Here is a 19700-nt window from a genome sequence, read left to right on the forward strand (position 1 = left end):
AAAAAAAAAAAAAAAAAATTCCGTTCAGATGCTGAAGTTCTGCAAATTTTGGAGCAAATGTCAGCCAGACAAGCTTCTTCACGAGTAAATGATGCTGTATTATACAGCATGTAACAAATACAAACCTGCAAAATAAACAATACTGTGCTCCTTGTATGCAGAAATAATATAAAACATTTAGCATATATTTAAAGCTGTTTTGTGTTCCTTACTATTAAACCAATATTAAAAGAGCAATGTCGTAGATGCAAACTGCAAATCTGAATCTGTTATTTACTGATCTTTTAATTAGATGAATAAAATAAAACATGCTAGCCATTAATTGCTTCCATTCAACCAATCTCTATTAATTTCCCTTTCCATTACAGATAGAGACATAAATGAACACATTATTCTAGAAAACGTCTTGCTGCATAACATCTCAAGTAATAAATTGCCCATTTAAATAAAAATTTTTTGCCCACACTACAAAAATTCAAAGGCAGTTAAAACAGAAGAACTATACTTCTATTTTTCTTGAGAGTAGAAGAGGTGAATGACATAAATGGACAACAGAGCAATAAATTTTACTTCATTTATTTAAACTACATTTAAAAGCAAAACTCACTCATATTCTATCAGAAAAACTGAAATAAGGAGAAATAAAAGGAAAAGCCACCAAGCCTCATTTGGTCACTTCAGAGGCACCTGCACTGCTGAGTTGGGAACACCATCATCTGTCTGTTTACACTGTTCCTCACTTTATTTTGGTGTTGACCAGGAAGCCACAAACTGCACAGTGCACTGAACAGCAGAGGGGGAAGAGGCCCGCAACTCATCTGCCAGTTTTAAATCACTCTGATGCTTAGGAAGATCTAACGTGCTTTTGCAAGTGCAAGCATAGTAAGAAAAAAAAATCCAGCTCTATTTTCTAGTTGGAGTACATTCTGGCGTGAGCAGCCTGGGAGTCCAATGAAGCAGCAGTTTACAAACTTCGAAACAATGAGTGCTGACTTTTGTATACGCCTTCTTAAATTTGATATCTGCAGCAGGTGATATGTCTTAAATACCTGCCTAAATACACAAGATGGATAGTTTCAGAGCTACCATCTTTTTTACAGCTAGAATACCTCATGCTTTAAAACTTTCTTCTTTTAGCTTAAATTGTATTATTATTATAGAAAACTAAGTCCTAACCAACCCTAAATTGATCACCTTTCTAGTTTATGCTTCCTTATAGTGAAATTTTATACCATTCTGAATGGACATACCCCCATAATGTGTATCTATCAGACAGCACACTAGTTTTGACAGGACTCTATTGGAATTTGCTTCCCTATCCAGCTTCTCTGGGAGCAGTGGGAGAGCTCACTCCTCAAACAGGATGCTCCCAACACAGAGGAGCTGCTGCCCTGGGCACAAATCACAACTCACTGAATCCTACAGCACTGACTACTGACAAAATGGCTGCAGAACTCAAACACAACTCTTCATAAGCTTATTAGCATTAGCAGCAGAATATCTATGTGGCAAGCATGTAGTAAAATCACAGACAAAATTACAGAACACGCTGCCATACTGCATCCCAAGGACCAAACAAATCTTCTCAGACAGATACACTACACTGGCTTGGCCAGAACTACTTTTATTCAAAATTATTTAACACACATTGAGGGGAAAAAAGCAACCTGTAATTCTATAAACCTCTTTAGCATCAACTATTTAATCACCTTATCAAACGGCAGGTTTTATGCTCATAACCTAAAATTCCACTGCAAAGCCACAGACCATAATTCTTATTACGAAACTACAATAAAAGACAGCTTTAACCACAATTCCAGCTCTGGATCAGGAAGCACACACACAGGGCAAGAAAGCAGCTCACTTTGGAAAGCAGTTGTACTGACTGCAGGCAGACAGGCAGATAGGCTGCCACGAGTGAAAACCAGAGCCCAGAACATTTTAGCTCTGTGTAATTTCCTTTTGAAAGCTGAAGTTTTTGGAGGAGGGCCAAACCCTCTGTTGATGTTGCCAAGCAGAAATCTCACTCGAGACGACACTTCACTGCACCAAGGTACAGACAAGGCCAGTCATACCAATCTCAACAGCTGAATACTCCTTCCATGTGAAAGCTGAGTATCTCTGAGAGGTTGGTGGCTCTGGGGCAAGGGACAACAACCACCAACACACTGTGCTGGGCTCTTGTCAGCAAATATTTGAAAACAAGTAATTAATGGGAATGCTGTTTGCACAACTGACCATGAAGACTGCCATTGTCCTGTTGCGGGCTTTGGATAATAAAAGGGTTTAAGGGCAATTCTGTGCCATCTGTATCCTATCATGATACCATGTTGCAGATTCAACTGCATTTCATTTAACGAGGAACTTTTATCCCTCAGTAACATGGAAGTGAATGAGGAATCTACATTCACCACATCAAAAAATAAAAATTACTTTCTTCCTGCCCTGTTGTGATTTGAACACCTCTGGAAAAACACAGACAACTTTAAACAAACAGTGGCCCAGGTGGCTAGCAAAAGGTTTTCTAGTGACAGCTCTGGAAGAATCAGCAGCAACTGCACAAGCAGCAAAGAGAAGTCACAGATTCCTTTTGAATGGTTCATGCCTGGCTAGCCAGACCAAGATCGGGCAGCTGGACATCAGAGGGAGACAATGCCTCTAATAAACAAAGGCATCTCTTGCAGCTTCTTGACTTGACCAGTTCTCAGTGGCTGCTGTGGCAGAAAACTGGGCTAGGATGGGCTGGTACTCCTAGTTGCAGTAACACTGGGATATGCTAAGTTGCTTCAAATGCCAAATGTCACTGTCTATGAAATATTATGAAGGTAGTTGTAAGCTGAACTATGAAATGTGTTCTAATCACAAAGTGTTGTCTGTTGAACAATTGAGCTGAGCCTCTTTCAACAGCTCAAGTTGCTCATCTAAGAAAGTGTAGCCTACATTTGAGAGGACTATTTTTACCTTGCATTTACTATTTCTTATTCAACTGCAACCACAGTGCAGAGCCACACAACTTCCATTACCTGTGAAAGTTCACACAGTGCTACAGAAAAGGCTATTATGTTTTGGATATTTTCATGATAAAAATGTGCAACAAAGAAGAGGACAAACAAAACCGAAGTTGATTTACACCTTCCTTCATATAAGCCTCTTGCACTGCTCTGTGCAGAGTCCTCTGTTTCCAACTGCTATAATTCAGAGCTAGATCAAGCAACTGACTACTTAAACCCACACTGAATACTGTATTTTCCAAAATGGATATCATACTGTAGTGACCCAGCATTTAAATTGTCTACCAGAATCTATTGCAGAAAAAGCCTGTACTTATATCTAACAACATCAGAGTAACTTTAATATTTTCTGTAAAAATTAAGTTTACTCACACACACAACTGCATTTGCATGCTTTCAGTATCTCAGTATCTTCAAAAATAGAAGACAAAAGATAAAAAATTGGACAGTGTAGAGAGAATCACAGATTACAGGATGTGAGATGACACAGCTACAATTACTGGCTGATCACACTTATTCTGTATTCAACAGCAGCAGACCATTAAAGCCCTTAATACTTTTATGCGTGCATTGTTCACTAGTCTGGTACAACAGTTTAGTGCTGCTCTAGCTGATGAGGGATCAAAATTTCAGCATTTTATAGAAAGCTTACTGTTGCCAGTGGCAGGAGGGAAGAATGGCACTGGAGGCATTCCCGGACTGCCTCTGACACATCCTCTCTGAAAGCTTTGTGACAATGCTCGGGCAGCTTAAGTCAGCGCTGGAGCTGAGGCTCCTGCTCTGCCAGCTGGGGACCAGGGCTCAGCTGCTGCTGAGCAGACAAGCTGATAATCTAAACTGTGTGTGCTACAAAAGGTGTCAATACTCCAGTACATTTCAGAGGCACCCACAGTTTCAGATAGGCTCTTTTTCAAGGAGAGTTTCTCCTCTGAAGCCTAACAGTACACAGGACAAAGGAAAATTAACTTCTAGGTCACCATATGGATAAAGGAGTACAGAGAATTTTGATTAAGGAAATGAGCTAGCTATTTCACCTGAGACAGGAGTGGCATTTATTTTGTCCTAGAATAAGACCTTTAGGAAGTTGACATCTCAGACTTGACTCACTGAAACTAAAAATGCTGCTAAACAGCAGGAACTCTAAACCTCAAAGTTCTTAGGATTAAATAGACAAGAGTGACCTATGCAATTGAACACAATATTAAGAGAGTTGGAAAAAACCCCCAGTTCTTCCAGCCATTCACAAAATGTTGACCAAGATTTTTGTTTCACTCATGCCAAACTTGGGAGTCCATTTAACAAAAAGTACTGCCTTCAATTCAGAACTGCCACACATTTATCACCTAACTGATCACTAGATGCGTGCAAATCAGAATTTCAAAGTGAGACTGTGATAAGTTTGTGCCCAATTACTGGAAGAACATTTAGTAAATCTCTTTTCAGGTATCTCCATGAAGTGACATGCCTACACAGTACTGAATGTACAGCACTACATATCTGAACTGTAAGGAAATCTCCAGGACTTAATATCAATAGTTCTCATTCTACTAAAGATATTTTAACATGCAATAAAAAATAGGCAGAATGCATTCTTCCTTCTATTTCCATCTGAAAAACGTAGAGGTTTGCTCCCTGCTCCCAAATGCTATTAAAAATATCTCCAAAATGATGCAAAAAATTTGTACGTAATAATGAAGGAAAAAAGCAAAGTGCACATTCTCTACTTATATGATACAGTTCAATATACTTATCCAAAAGGAAAAGATTTTGCTGAAGTCTTGAACAAACAACACTTCTAGAAAAACACATAGAGAAACCCAAGAGATGTATTATTATCCATCTGAAAGCATATTCAATCGTTCTTATTCTGCCACCCATTTACTAAAGGAAAGGTGAAAAGTTGCCCATCTCTGAGTGTCACAAACAGCTAGACCAAAGAACAAACTAAAAAAACAGCCACTGCTGCAAATACTTCTGTCTTAGCAAAGACATTAACATCAGCATATTCCAGTTACTACTGAAAACTGCATTGATGAGTGGCTTTTCCTGCAAGACCTCTTCTCAGCCCAACCACTGAAAACTAATGTGCTAAGCATGAAATTCACAATTCCAAATGATCCCATTTAATCTTGTCAATTCAGCAGCAGTTCATTCAAAATCCAGCAGTATACGGTTTCACACAGAAAATAGCAGTGATTCCATAAACCTACAAGGAGCAGTTGGCAATTAGCTGCCCTACATTCCAACCCCCCCCCCCCCAAAAGTTACTGCTACCATGCTGGCCCTACAATTTTTAACAAGTTGTTATTTTAGTATGAAAATACTCAATTTACTTTTAACGTGGATAAGAGACTCCCTACAGAACTCAACTAAACTTCTATGCAGGATTCAGAACTCCCCAGGACCATTGAGTTCAGCCTGTGTCCAATCCCCATCTTGTCACCAGCCCAGAGCACTGAGTGCCACGTCCAGAAATTCCTCAGACACCTCCAGGGATGGGACTCCATCACCTCCCTTGGCAGCCCCTTCCAGTGCCTGACCACCCTTTCCATGAGGATATTCCTCCTGATGTCCAACCTGACCTCCCCCGGCCCAGCCTGAGGCCGTTCCCTCTCCTCCTGTCCCTGTTCCCTGGGAATGAGCCTGATCCCCTCTGGCTGCCCCCTCCTGTCAGGGACTTGTGCAGAGCCACGAGGGTCCCCCCTGAGCCTCCTTTGCTCCAGGCTGAGCCTCCCCTAGCTTCCTCAGCTGCTTCTGGTGCTTCAGCCCCTTCCCCAGCTCCGTTCCCTTCCCTGGACATGCTCCAGGCCCTCAATGTCTTTCTTACGTTGAGGCACCCAAAACTGACCTCAGAAATGGAGATGCCTCAGCAATACCAGCACAGGGGATGGGCACTGCCCTAGTCCTGATGGCCACACAAAGTTTTGATATGGGCCAGGTGCCCTCAGCCTTCTTGCTCACTTGGGCTCACGTTCAGCCACTGTCACCCCAGGTACTTTCCCAGGCAGCTTTCCAGCCCCTCTGTCCCCAGCCTGGAGCACTGCAGGGAGTTGTTGTCATCCAAATGCAGGACCCAGCACTTCCCGTTATTGAACCTCATTTACTTGTCCTTGGCCCATCAATCCAGCCTGTCCAGAGCCCTCTGCACAGCCTTCCTAACCTTCCTACCTGCAAGCAGATCAACAATCCCGCCCAACTTGGTGTCATCCACAAATTTACTGAGGGTGCACTCAATCCCCTCATCCCAATCACTGATAAAGATATTGAACAGGACTGGCCCCAATACTGAGCCCTGGGGACACCACTGGTGGCCAACCCTAGCTGGAAGGAATTCCATTCATCACCACACCCTCTGGGCCTGGCCACGCAGCCAGTTCTGAACCCAGCAAAGAGTGCACCTGTCCAAGCCATGGGCTGCCTCTTGCTCCGGGAGAATGGTGTGGGAGACCGTATCAAAGGCTCTGCTGGACTCCAGGCAGACACATCCACAGCCTTCCCCTCATCTGCTGAGTGGGTTCACCTTGCCATAGCAGGAGATCAGGTTGCTCAAGCAGGACCTGCTCTTCCTAAACCCATTCTGGCTATGCCCCATCCCCTGGCTGTCCTGTATGTGCCGTGTGACCGCACTCAAGAGGATCTGTTCCATAACCTTCCTGGGCACTGAGGTCAGGCTGACAGGCCTGTAATTCCCCAAATCCTCCTTCTAACTCTTCTTGGAAGAGCATGGATGGGCATCACACTGGCACCTTCGGTCATCTGGAACCTCCCAGTGAGCCAGGACTGATGACAAATAATGGGGAGTGGTTGGGTGAGCTATTCCGCAGCTCCCTCAGTGCCCTCAGGGAATCCCATCTGGCCTCATGGACTTGAGAATGCCTCAGTGGCTCAGCAGGCCACCAACTAGAGATATAACATATACCAGTATGAGTCAGTCCCTCCCTGATTATGATTCAAAAGCACGCCCACCTGTGCTCCCACAAACAGAGTACTCAAAGTAAACCATGACAGAACTGTCCCCCTGCCCAGCCAAAACCAATTGTGGTGGCACTGTTGGGATTTATACTACCAAAAAATATTTTCACTTTAGAACAGACCTTGATCTTTGTCACAAAAGCAAAAAGCTGTAGTGATCTAAATTTCTTCCCAGGTTACACCTGTTCTGCTTGTGTTATTCTATAACACTATGAGTGAATCGAAGTGTTCATTTCCTAAAATATGACCAAGGAAGATTGACCCAGCTGACTGACACCTGCCTCAATGAGAGACTGATCAGACTTCAGAGGACACACTCCAGTTTGGTAAAATAGTTGCTTTAAACTGTTTTGCTGTCCTAGGAGAAGAACACAAGCGGAAGCAAATGGAAAGTTTATTCAGACGCAGCTTGTAGGGTTCATAGGCTAATTAGTGCAACTTTTTATATAATTGTAACTATCATCTCACAGCCATGGCAGAAAGCTTAAAGTAATTCAATACATTTATCTATCTTAGAACTACTGTAGTATTTTTAGAAGTTTTTATTAAGCTAAAATCTTGCCCAATTTGACAAGTAATAATAAAGGCTTTTCTTGATTGTGTTTTCACTGTAGTGTTTCTGAAGTACTTGGGCCAGGGTGTGGCAGTTCTATTTTACAAACACTGACCTGCTGCACCTCGCAGCAATTCCTGCAGCAAAGGAAACAGCAAACAGTGTAGCAGTTTCTGTTCAAGCTTAATAAAGAACTTCACTGGAAAATATTCTGTTCTGGGCTTCCTGCCACACAGGAAGGGTGTTGAACATGTCAGTGTCCATAATTATTATCAACAGAAAAAATACCAGAAAGCAACAGTTCAGCTCTTAATTCTTTCATATTATCACTTCCAAGAGTGAAGGACAATTTACATCTTCCTCCCCTCGCACTCATGTTATGTGTCTGTACATTTCACAGTAAGGCTCCAGTTCTGAAGTTTGTGTAACTCTAACAATTAATGACAAATAAAATTTTTTTAGCTTTCATCAGAATTTAGTTATGCAATAGCCCACATATTTAATAGTCTTTTTATAAACGGAAAGCGAAAGAGGTTTTAACCTCCTTTTCCAAAGAAAGAAATATTCCATTATCATTTTTTCTCTAGGACTAATAAAAAGATAAAAGCATTGCTTGGGCAGGCAAAGGAACACTAACAAATGCCTGTACTGCACACTAGTGTATGAAGCTGTTTCAGAGAGCGCTGCCCCAACCACTCGCTCAATGTGATCCACCACGGCTGCAGCGGCAGCACAGAGCCTTCCTGGGCAGTGGGATCCCTGCCTAGAGATCCCAGCTCTGACACTTACCACTCTGCTCACCAGCTCACCAGCCACTACCATGAGCACACTCTCTATGCACTGCAACATAAGATGGACCAACTAAAAGCCACCACAAACGTACTTTAAGCAAGTGAGTCCTAATGGCCATTTGTGACAGGTTAAGATGGCACAAGGCAAACTGCTCTTTGGTGAGAAGGGACTGAAGGTTCCTGTAACTCCTGGCTGACTTCTCACACTGCAACAGCCTCTGGCATTGATACCCTGCACACTGCAAATGTGAATATTAATTTTAACACCACTAAGAAATTGTTAGGGTTGCTATTGTCACCTTAAATTACTTTTGAAACTATTAATTTAGGCATGAAAATTAAGATTCAAATTTCATCAACCTGCAGAAAATTTTTGTTTAACAAAAGGTATTATGGGTATGAAAACTGTTGATCTCAAGAAGATATAACCTAATTCTCACCTTTTAAAAAAATACTAATACGGGACAACATAAGAACTAATATATCAAGTGTTTGCATTCAGGGCTACCATCTTGAATTAAATCCTGATTCATCTTAAAGGAAGTTCCAAAACAGAGACAGCAAAGCAGATTTATTCTGAAGTTCAGATGTTATGGTTTGTGTATTAAGTCAATAAAGATGATCGTTATTTCATGATACAATGAAAGCCAAAGTATCCCTTCTCCCTTTGTGTTCTTTAAATTTAAAAAGAAAAAAGAACAAAAACTTTAACTAGAGTGTTTCCTTGTAGAACTGCAATTTTTCCCACTTCAATGATCTTTACAAATTAAGGCTGAATTTGATTGCAAACACAATTTTATTTTTCCTATAGAAATTATCACTTTAGATATACACCCATAAATGTGCTGCAGATTTGAAATGTATTAGTACCTTGGTATTGGTAACTGAAACCAAACTCAGAGTTTAAAGCCCATTTTTTAATAAAGTACAATTAATCATAGTCAATCTGTATGTGCAGGACTTCAGTGTACTGAACACTTTGCTCTGCAGGACTTAAAAGGACTGATTCCAATGTTGCATCAATTCTACACTAGCTTTTCTTCTTTCTTAACACTAAACCTGCATTTCCAGTCTAACTTACAACAGCAGTGCAGACATTCCAAGGGATACAGAATACCAGAATGATGCTTCTGTTTAATGCAGGTAACTGAACCCCTTATATTTAGATTCTTAAACTGATACACGAAATATACTATAGTGACACTGGGTCACATGCTACAGAAACAAACAATAATGGTTGCTCCAGCATTGTAAGAGACAGCAGTTAACTCCACACACACTCTGAACTGATGAATTGCTGAAAACGAGGCAGATACCTGTTCCTTTACAGAAGCTAAAATGGTTGTGGCAGTAGTCTCTGGTTCCATGCCTGGGCCCGTGGAAGTCTCCGGCGCTGTCTGTGGCAGCCCCTCCTCCACCATTGAGGTCTGCTCAGGGGCTGGCATTTTGCCTGCAATAACAAGATTTTAAGACAGTTTACATTTTCAGCCAGTGATGTTTAAAATCCAAGTTTTCAGGATTATAACTTATATTTATTTTTTTCTATAAGCTTTCCAAACTTAACTAAATTAGCAGAGAACTTTGCATTACTCATCTCAATCTATGTCGTGTGACAGTGTTTCACCTTTGCAAATGGAGACCAGAATCACCTACACAATTCGAGGGTTAGGCAGGAGCAAGAAGGCAGCATGATGGTTCAAGATTATTTTTAAAAACACTATTTTGTGGTGGTTAATAAAACCAGCAAATTTCAAGATGCATGAAAAATACCAGTGTTAACTATTAAGAACACCCAGGATCAGTACAAGTTTACCACACACAGTCTTCAGCACAGAAGAATGACACATAACAGCAGAATGCTCTGCTGTCAAGAACAAACTATGGAAGAGACTAATTATGGTAATAAAAGCTTAATGGGAGCAATGCTTCCAATGCTCTTTTTGCAAAAGAGGAAATTAAAATGCTAAAGTTAAAGCAATTGCCCTCGGCTATGGATAGTGTGGAAAGGACAGGATTAGCGTCCAATAATCCCAAGATGTGTTATTGCAGAGGCAGCACACTAACAATTCCAATCCATGGAAAAAACCAATTAATTTGTTCAATTATCAAAGTCACTATTAACTAATATTACAGAGATAGCTATGAAGTGTGTTTAACGCTTTGAAACAGCAAGTAGGTAGCATTCACAAAGCTTCTACACAGATACCATGCTTTAATTTCCTTCAGAAAATAAAACTTGCGAGGTCTAATGTTAGAAGTAGCCCATATTTCATTTTAGATTTTCAGAACAAACTCACTCAATATTCCTAGGGCAGACAAACAGGAACAGATTCCTTCCCTGTTCCGTTCGTTACTCAAAGGGTGAGGAGATGCTTAGGCTGCAAAGGGGCTCCAAGGCCAGGAACAGACCCGTGAGACCCCTCAGTCTGGAGTTCTACTAGCCATGAACACCTGAATGAGCACAGGGCAATCCACAGGATCAGTGCACACCTGTGCTGCAGAGCTGCATGTTTCTGATGGTGTTGAAGGGGGACTTGAGTCGACCCTGGAGGGATCTCTCCTGGGATTCCTGGCCTCTTGGAAGGTTTCTGTCCTTGCGCTTGTACGCCGAGCCCAGGCAAAGGCAGAGCACTGTGTTGTCAGAGCAGTACTGTGCTGCTGCTATGGGTAGAGGTGAGGTGATGGTGTAAGAACAAGCGCTTTTGTTCTGCTCTGTGTACAGCAGCATGTGGGCGGTGAGAGGAACAGCTCCCGTTCAGGCCCATGAGCTCTCCAAAGCTAGCACGGGGTCTTTATTAACCACAGTGTTCTGGTCTGCTAAAAGGGCTGGTGACATGGTTCACGTGCAGTTTCACATCAGCCACTAAGGGAATCAAACAGTTTCAGGGAAACTCAAGGGAGATAAGTGATGAGAGGCAGTGGAGCAGTCATGGGGGCAACCTGTGGTGCAGAACCCTGGTCACCCACCAGCTTCTACCGTGGCAAACTGAGAAAGAAAAGCTGTTTCCCAAACACATCAGAGAAGGAGCCCAACTCAGACTCAGCCGGGCAGGACTTTTCCCCTCAGCACCTTGCAGGTGAAGCATAGGGAAGCTGCCCCATACCCTGAAATGAACCTGCATGCTCTTACCATACATCCACACATTTATCTTCTGGAACATGGAAAAAGAAACTGCGCAAACCCAACCCTGCCAGGTTTCTGGTGTCAGGACTGTGCAAGGACACCTGAGCATGCTAGCCCAGCCACACCAGGAGCCACTCCACTGCCTTCTGCCCTTCCCACAGACACAGATCTCCCCTCACCTTCCCTTCCCACAGACACAGATCTCCCCTCACCTCCCCTCACCACAGACACAGATCTCCCCTCACCTCCCCTCACCACAGACACAGATCTCCCCTCACCTTCCCTCACCACAGACACAGATCTCCCCTCACCTTCCCTCACCACAGACACAGATCTCCCCTCACCTTCCCTCACCACAGACACAGATCTCCCCTCACCACAGATATGGCACATAAGGTAAGGACCACACCACAATGTCCTCCTCATCTCCAAGTCCTGCGGCCCATGGTGAGCATCCCTTCCTCTCCCAGCACAGTCAGGGCACCCCAGGGCAGGGCAAAGCCCTCCCTACTCACCCAAGGCGGCTCCCACAGGTGTTCCTCATGCGAGCTCCAGGCCTGTGGGTGTGCATGACTGCAAGACCACAGTGAACTCTGCGACTGGAATGGAACTTACTCTCAACAAATAAAGTGGCATTAAATGCTACTTGATTTCCAAGGTGCCACAAATGAGTAACCAGACATATCTGGATATTTTTGAAACACTATTTTTACTGGTTTCAGCTAGCAGATACAAAGGCTGCCACACCTGCTGTGTGAGACTGTAACAAGCTGTACCTAAAGCTTCAAGGACCATTTCTACAGAACCCATTAAACAGCAATTAAGCAAGCAGAATAAAAAATGACCTCTAATAGTTGTATAATAGGATTTTGAAAAGTCAAATGTGCAACTTTATGGTTTTAGAAAATAAAAATGGTTTCTTCAAAGTTTTATGTCTACAAGCCAACTCTTTAATCAAGCAGTAAGAACCCAAGGCACAGAATAAGTCACAATTCCATGTGTCATGTCTGATTTTTTATATCACTTTCCATAGTTCTTTTATGACTATAACTCAGTGTTTCAGGTTTCTAAAAGACCTGATAAATTTGCAAGCATATCAAGTAACAAAACTACCCAATCAAGCCTTTCCTTCATTTAGAAACATCTGCTAAGCAATCAAAAGGACAAGTCTCAAAAACTCACAAGTTACAAATGCGCTTCTCCCAGAAGGGGCTGCTTGTTGGTCCATGTATCCCACTGTGTCTCCACCTGTACGTAACAGGGCAGTGCCTGCCATGGTTTGGGATTTCCAGGAGAGAAGTACAAAATACAGGACAATAATAAAGACAAGCTTTTAAGTAACAGAGAAAGTAGTATAGAATTCTCAATTATGCAGTTATGCATGTTTGCAGCTTTAAATCAATTAACTACTTAGAGGTGTTGTGGTTTAAACCCAGTGGGCAGTTCAGTCCCACAGGGCCTCTCGCTCACACCCCTCTTCCCACGGGATAGGGAGAGAATAGAAGGGTAAAAGTGCAAAAACTCCTGAGTTGAGATAAAAGCAGTGTAATAGAAAAAGGGAAAGCTCCATGGGCAAGTAAGGCAAAGCAAGAAATTCATTCCCCGCTTCCCATGGGCAGGGAGGTGCCCAGCCATCCTGGAGCAGGACTCCAGCATGCGTGGCTGGGAAAGGCAAATGCCATCATTCCAAAGGTCCACCTTCCTCCTCCTTCCACCAGCTGCTACTGCTGGACACAATGCCCTCTGGGCTGGGATGGCCCTTCGGTCAGTGAGGTCAGCTGTCCAGCTGTGCCTCCTCCCTTGCCGGCTGAAGGACAGGTGAGGGGCAGCACAGTCCTAGTGCTGGGCAGGTGCTGCTCAGCAGGGACTGACACAGCCCTGCACTACCAGCTCTGCCTTGGGCACAAGGCCCAGACACAGCCCCTTACCAGCTACTGTGAAAAAAATAAACTCCACCCCAGCCAAAGCCAGTACCATGTGCCATTATGGTCATACTTCTCTTCCCAAAGCTCCAACTACAGTTTACAATAGATAAGTTATGTCTTAAAACACTGAAATCACTGCAGTATTTATTCCATTAAACGTAAGAGAGTTTTTAGTTTTCTTTAAGACTTAAGAGAAAGCAAAGCACCTTTATTTTGCTACTTACTTTAAAAAAAGCACTTGATTTTTTCAAGCTTCCATAATGTGCCACAAAGCCAAAAATATACTATATTCCACAAAAATGCAGTGCTGATTCTGCATAAGTGATCACTTTGAAAGTATGTTGCCTAAATGAATGGTTAACTGGACCAACTAAAAACTACAAAACCATAATGTTTTACTGCTGTGCTCAATCTCGATTTGTTTTTTCCATAGTTTTCTCTCTTCTCACTCCAACACCATGAATAACTTCTCAACCTACCTGTAGTAGATTTCTGAAACAAACCAGTCCAGAAAACATCCCTCTGAGCTGGCTGGAAGGTGTGCTAATTCATTGGAACAGAAAATATACCCAGTATTGAGTATCTAATAAAAACATCCAGATAAAAACCAATCAAATTAATTATTAGTGAAGGTGTCAGTGTTAAACGTGCATCTATCTCAATGTTAAGAGATGTAATCAGAGACCTACACCCTTTCACACAGGCAGTTGTTTTAACTGATGTTCCTTCAATTAACACATTTCCTGGCAAAGTTACTGATTTTTTTAATCTTGATTTCAACATTAAGCAACTGTTGGCTCTGATCCTACAAACACTTAGGTACACACTTGAGCTAATAAACAAGTCTGCTCACCCAACCTCGCCCTTGTGCCAGGCCCATGACCCAGGTGACAGCACAGGAGAGTAAGGGAGTGGGAGAAGCTCTCCAGGGCCCAGTCCCCACCACCGCAGCTCTGTCTAGGGATGCTGCTTAAAGACAGGAACTTACAAGGTCAAGTCATCTTCACCTTACAGGAACAGGAAATAGCAAGAGCAGGTTTTGTGAGAGCCTTAAAATCTGATATGAGTGAGAAGTTGAGAGGAGTTAATAAAAAATCCTCTTTCTTCCTTTCACAGGACTGGGATTTATCTGCTCAAGATACTCTTTGGACTTGTGCTACTCACTCATTCGGGTATGGATAACTGATTCATTATTGGAAAACTAGCAACCAGATTTCATCCCCCCAAAAAAATTAGATTCATAGTTATTTTGCCTGTATCTGGTCTCGTGGCCGAGCAGTCAGACATCACTCAGAACAGGAGACTGCTCCTACATCTTTCCCAGGCTGTCCAAACCCTCATCCCCCACAGCCCAATGCTGCAGTTTCCTAAGTCCTGCCCTGGGCTGCTCTCTGCAAGCCCTGGGCACTAACGGATCAGGCAGTACACACAGGAACCATCAGAAATGCACCTTAATGCTTCCCTGTATTCCAGCTCTTTTAATTCTCAAACTGCTCCTGCACATTGAAAATCCAGGATCTCTGTAGCCACAATGAAAACTCAGAAAATGTATTTCACTGTTTATAGCTCTGTCCAGTGCATTTCAGCACAACCGACTGCATCTTAAAATCACTGAACATCAAAGTTTGCACGCTAGATTCTCTGCTAGAGTAAAGAATACACGAGAACTGGAAGATTTAAATGTTCTGGAATGATCTTTTGGTGGATGTTGCAGAATACAGACTTGTGCATGGTGTAAATGGCTCTAATGCAGCTCAAGAGCACAATGTGAGAAGCTTGGAAACATGGAGGACAGTGAGAATTTGCTGTGCGTTTCAGTCTGTGATAAAAATAATGTCTTTCAATCACTTGGATAATTTTTCAGGAAAATACTTAAATAGTTCATCTTGTAGCATAAGTCCAAGAAAATCCTTAACACCTATTCTGAATTTTGAAATTCTCTATTTAGAAGTAAAGGCCAAAAGCAGTGCCAACCTATCTCCAGGCTGGCAAGTCCAGATCAAGTGTGCAAGGAAGACAAAGCTGTTCTATTTGAAGCCTCCAGTTTGAAATTCCCTAAAACAATTTTGAGAACAGTGGCTTTCTCAGCCTCTGCTGTAGAGGCTCACTCACGTGGCTTTATGAAACCACACAGTAAATCACAGCAGAGCAAACCAAGCCACCATAAAGACTCAGTTTTACATCCAGTGAGGGTTTGGCAGGGACCATCATCTTGGGCAATTGTGAGATTTGCTTAAGCAAACACCCCCTAAACAGCCCCAAAACTGCCCCTTCAGAGGATAGTGCTGCCTCCACCGTGCACACCCTGTTCTGCTCATGTGGCTCACACCAACTCCTGAAGCCTCCCAGCCCTTCTCCTTCTGCAGAGCCCCAGCACCCCAGCACTGCGCTGGGCAGAGTCACCAGCTGGCTTCAGCAGCAGGCCACTCCGGGCCCTCACACTGCTCTCAGCATACAGGGAAGGAACGTGGGAAATACTTTCTTTTGTGTCTGAACGACTGGTCAAACAGCTGCAAAGCCAGCATGTTCAGTGAGTTCATCTGACACAGCCATGCTTTTGGGGACGAGATGGGGGTGTATTTTCCTGAGCCAGCCAATCTTGCAGCCAAGTAATCACTGACACAAGGAAGAATATACAACTGAGAAGAAGAGAAGAAATATGAGAAATCACTAAGCCAAGTGTAGTAAACCATGCTTTAAGTTTTCATTCTCATTAGTCTCTATTCCCTGTGCTCCTCTTGTTGTTTTCTTAGACATATCCAGACAGCTTTGTCAGTACTGAATAATCACACTTCTTTTAGTGCAGGCCCAAGAAAAAGCCAGACCTTTTGAAGATTGATGCCACACAGAAGTGGTTCTTTTTCACAACTTCCTCATCCCTTCCCTGTGTATTCCTCCTGCCTTCCTTACATTGGTTATTCCTCCAAATTTGTTCTTTACCTATGTTCCCTGTTTCCGAGCCTCCCACTGCAGCCAAGTAATCACTGACACAAGGAAGAATATACAACTGAGAAGAAGAGAAGAAATATGAGAAATCACTAAGCCAAGTGTAGTAAACCATGCTTTAAGTTTTCATTCTCATTAGTCTCTATTCCCTGTGCTCCTCTTGTTGTTTTCTTAGACATATCCAGACAGCTTTGTCAGTACTGAATAATCACACTTCTTTTAGTGCAGGCCCAAGAAAAAGCCAGACCTTTTGAAGATTGATGCCACACAGAAGTGGTTCTTTTTCACAACTTCCTCATCCCTTCCCTGTGTATTCCTCCTGCCTTCCTTACATTGGTTATTCCTCCAAATTTGTTCTTTACCTATGTTCCCTGTTTCCGAGCCTCCCACTGCAGCCAGTAAGAAGAGCCACCAGCGCAATCCACGCTGAAGAGGGAATACAATTCTTACCAACTCTGTCAGCTAGGATAGGATGGGCTGGATTTGTTTCAGGAGGGCAACATAAGAAAAACAATAGGCAACATCTCGTCACTGAAAATCCTCATATTTATCTAGCCACAAGGGTAACTCAAGCAACAAGAGTAAATCACTCATTAGTACAGAGGGGGAAAGCTCCTATAACCTAAAATCAACTTGCTGGGACACTAATGTTATTTTACTACATGACGAAGTTATTCTTGTATATCTACACTTAGAGCAACAAGGCACATCTCAGCTCTTGGTCAAAGACTCTGCTCTTCTCATCCTTTACAGTGTGCATGAAAAGTCAAAACCTAAGCAAGATGTACTACATTTCTAGTTTTTACAGGAAGATTTGATTAAAATTTATCTGTTTTCAAGTTCCTTCACAGAGCTGTCAGTACACTTCCACGTAGGAATAGCTCCCTTTGGTTCCATCCTGCTGCAAGGCCAGAGTGCTGCTCACCTAAGAACCAGGCTGGGATTTACATGCTCAAGGTTCTTGCAGCCAAATGACTGAACCACACTCTGCGTTCTGTCTGCCAGCCTGCGGAATGTGTTTGGATGGAGAGGCAGCAGATGACAACTTACCCACTTGCAAAGATGATGCAAGCAACTAAAAATGAATTCTGTGAAAGATGGCTCCAACATTTACATAAAAAGCAGGGTCTGAAATTTCCAGATGCAGTAAGTGAAGATACTCCAAACATCCCACTACAGGCTAACCACTGTGTTCAGAGATATATTTTCTTTATGGACATTAGTAGTGCACAAGTTCATGAAGACCTAAGGATGAAACCAGGAAAATAAATACATTATCTTCTATGAAAACATGGAAGAAACTGACTTCAGTAATGTCAGGATAAAAACCACCTGCACAATTGTGCAGACTGAGTCCCTTTTGACTAGTTGAAAAGGAAACCTATACACACCTGACCTGCTGCCTGAGAAATGTGGGAGATGTGTTTAACTGACTTACCACTAAATGTAGCCTCTTCCTAATCCCTTTTTCTTTAAAAGATATATTTTTCCCACTTTTTTTGTTTTTCACTTAAATACATGCAGGTTCAAAAACCATTTGGTACTATGGCCTTTTAAAATCCTAAAATATGCATTACCCCAGCTTTTCGATAAACATATTTTTGTCTCTAGGAAAAGACAGTCTCTTTTTTTTTTTGGCTGATGGCTACATACTTTAACTCCACGCCAGTGAGCAGGCAAGATTCTACATCCACAAATGTCTAGTTGTAACATGCTCACGAGACTAATGTCTTTTATAACTTTCAAACTAACCATTCACCAGAAGGTATCAGACAGGTACAGCAAGACAACCATTTTGAATAAAGACATATTTACAACCACGTCCTTCAAGGCCTGAGGCACTGTCTGTAGCTCACCTGAAAAGAAGCCTCTTTGTCATGTGACAGATGTCTGGAGAGCATTTACACTTTGCAAGCATATGAAGTACCAGAAGCTAAATGGCAATAAACAGAGTTTTCAGTAGTCTAAGTCAACAAGGCTCCATGACTTATAAGAAACAAGGGACTCCAAATCCGAACCTTCCCTTTGGGCCGCTCCACATCTGTATTGCTCCGCTCTGCTGAGGTATCCAAATCCACTGCCATGGAACACAGCTTCATCAGAGCACAGTGCTCAAAGTCAGCTCTGCAGACTAGCAAACAGACAGCAGATTGATCTCAAGGGATAAAGTTCAGCCTCTCTTCTATCGCAGACTGAGGGGGAGGAGGGACATGCAGCATCCCAGAAGGATTTTAGGTTTTCCAAACAGACTGTCAGGTGAAAAGGACATTCATCAATTATTCAGTCAACCACGCATAGGATAAACTCTCAGTTTGGTGTTGGAATAGATGCAATCAATGTAGGTATGAAGTCCTTCAGAATGAATATCACAGAACAACATAACTTGCAAACTGACAGCTGGAGAACCTGCATCCACAAGTGTGCTGTGCTGACAGCACTGCTGCCCTGTGCCCCAGCTCCAAACTGATACCTGTGCCATCTCCCACCTGAAAACTCCTACAAACAAGCAAACAGCAGTTAAATGAGAATGGCTGCAAGAACAGATATAGCCACTACCAACCACAACAATGGCTGCAGCTGCTATTCAATTTCTACTTGTACTTTCTCCTAGCAAAATTATTGCTGAAGTGTTATTGCTAGAGATAATGCTCACTACCTGCAGGCAGACATTCCTCAGCTGGAAGTATTAGCAACCCAAACCTATGTTATATGCCTTTATAAAAGTATGCTTCTCAATTTTGTCATATAGCATATTCGGAAAAAAATTATTATACAAAGAATTTTCTCAATGATAAAAATTAGCAGCTGTAACTCCCACTACAAAAGACAGCTGGAGAGTTACAGACTTCCACACCTCCCCCTGATTTGACAATGCCAGGTTTTGAGTGATGTGGTGTAACATGTATCCCTGAGATGGTCTGGAGCCGGACACTACCAACCCCAGTCATATCCTGCCTTTAGAAACCAACCAGCTGCAAGCAGTGATTCCCCTTTGACAGCTGTGTGTGTTCACTGACACCACACTCTGCATTTGCAGGGAGAGCCGTGGCTCAGGAACAAGCAACCAACCAGCAGTGGCAAGGACAACAACCCAACTATGCCCCTGCAAAATTGAGAAACTGATGATGCTGAAACACCACTATTCAGGATACATTTATGAGTTCTTCAGTGCTACCTGTGGATGTTCCTGATCAAATGACTACCACAAAAATGTCACATTCTTCAATGCCATAAAAATAGATTGTGGAATACCACTGCTCTCCAATAAACATGGCTATGGATTAGCAAAAGGTTTTATTAAAATGAAGTTTTATCAATTACTAGACTGCAGTTTACTCCTCCTTTTGCCCTGACATTGACCTGCACAGCAAAACTCTG

General features: G+C 42.6%; 1 protein-coding gene across 1 annotated transcript in view; it reads right to left on the reverse strand.

Moving 5' to 3' along the window:
• The window catches only part of PKP4 (plakophilin 4), a 46225-nt gene extending 34641 nt beyond the window's left edge, over positions 1-11584 (reverse strand). The window contains exons 1-2 of the mRNA XM_017736016.1: positions 10818-11584; positions 9644-9777 (exon numbers count right to left, since the gene is read on the reverse strand). Coding sequence (XP_017591505.1) covers positions 9644-9777; positions 10818-11055 — 372 coding nt within the window. The 5' untranslated portion in view covers positions 11056-11584. The remainder of the gene's footprint in view (positions 1-9643; positions 9778-10817) is intronic.
• Between the last annotated feature and the right edge of the window lie 8116 nt (positions 11585-19700).

This window comes from Corvus brachyrhynchos, unplaced genomic scaffold, assembly GCF_000691975.1.
Source record: "Corvus brachyrhynchos isolate BGI_N302 unplaced genomic scaffold, ASM69197v1 scaffold45, whole genome shotgun sequence".
Taxonomy (NCBI): Eukaryota; Metazoa; Chordata; class Aves; order Passeriformes; family Corvidae; genus Corvus; species Corvus brachyrhynchos.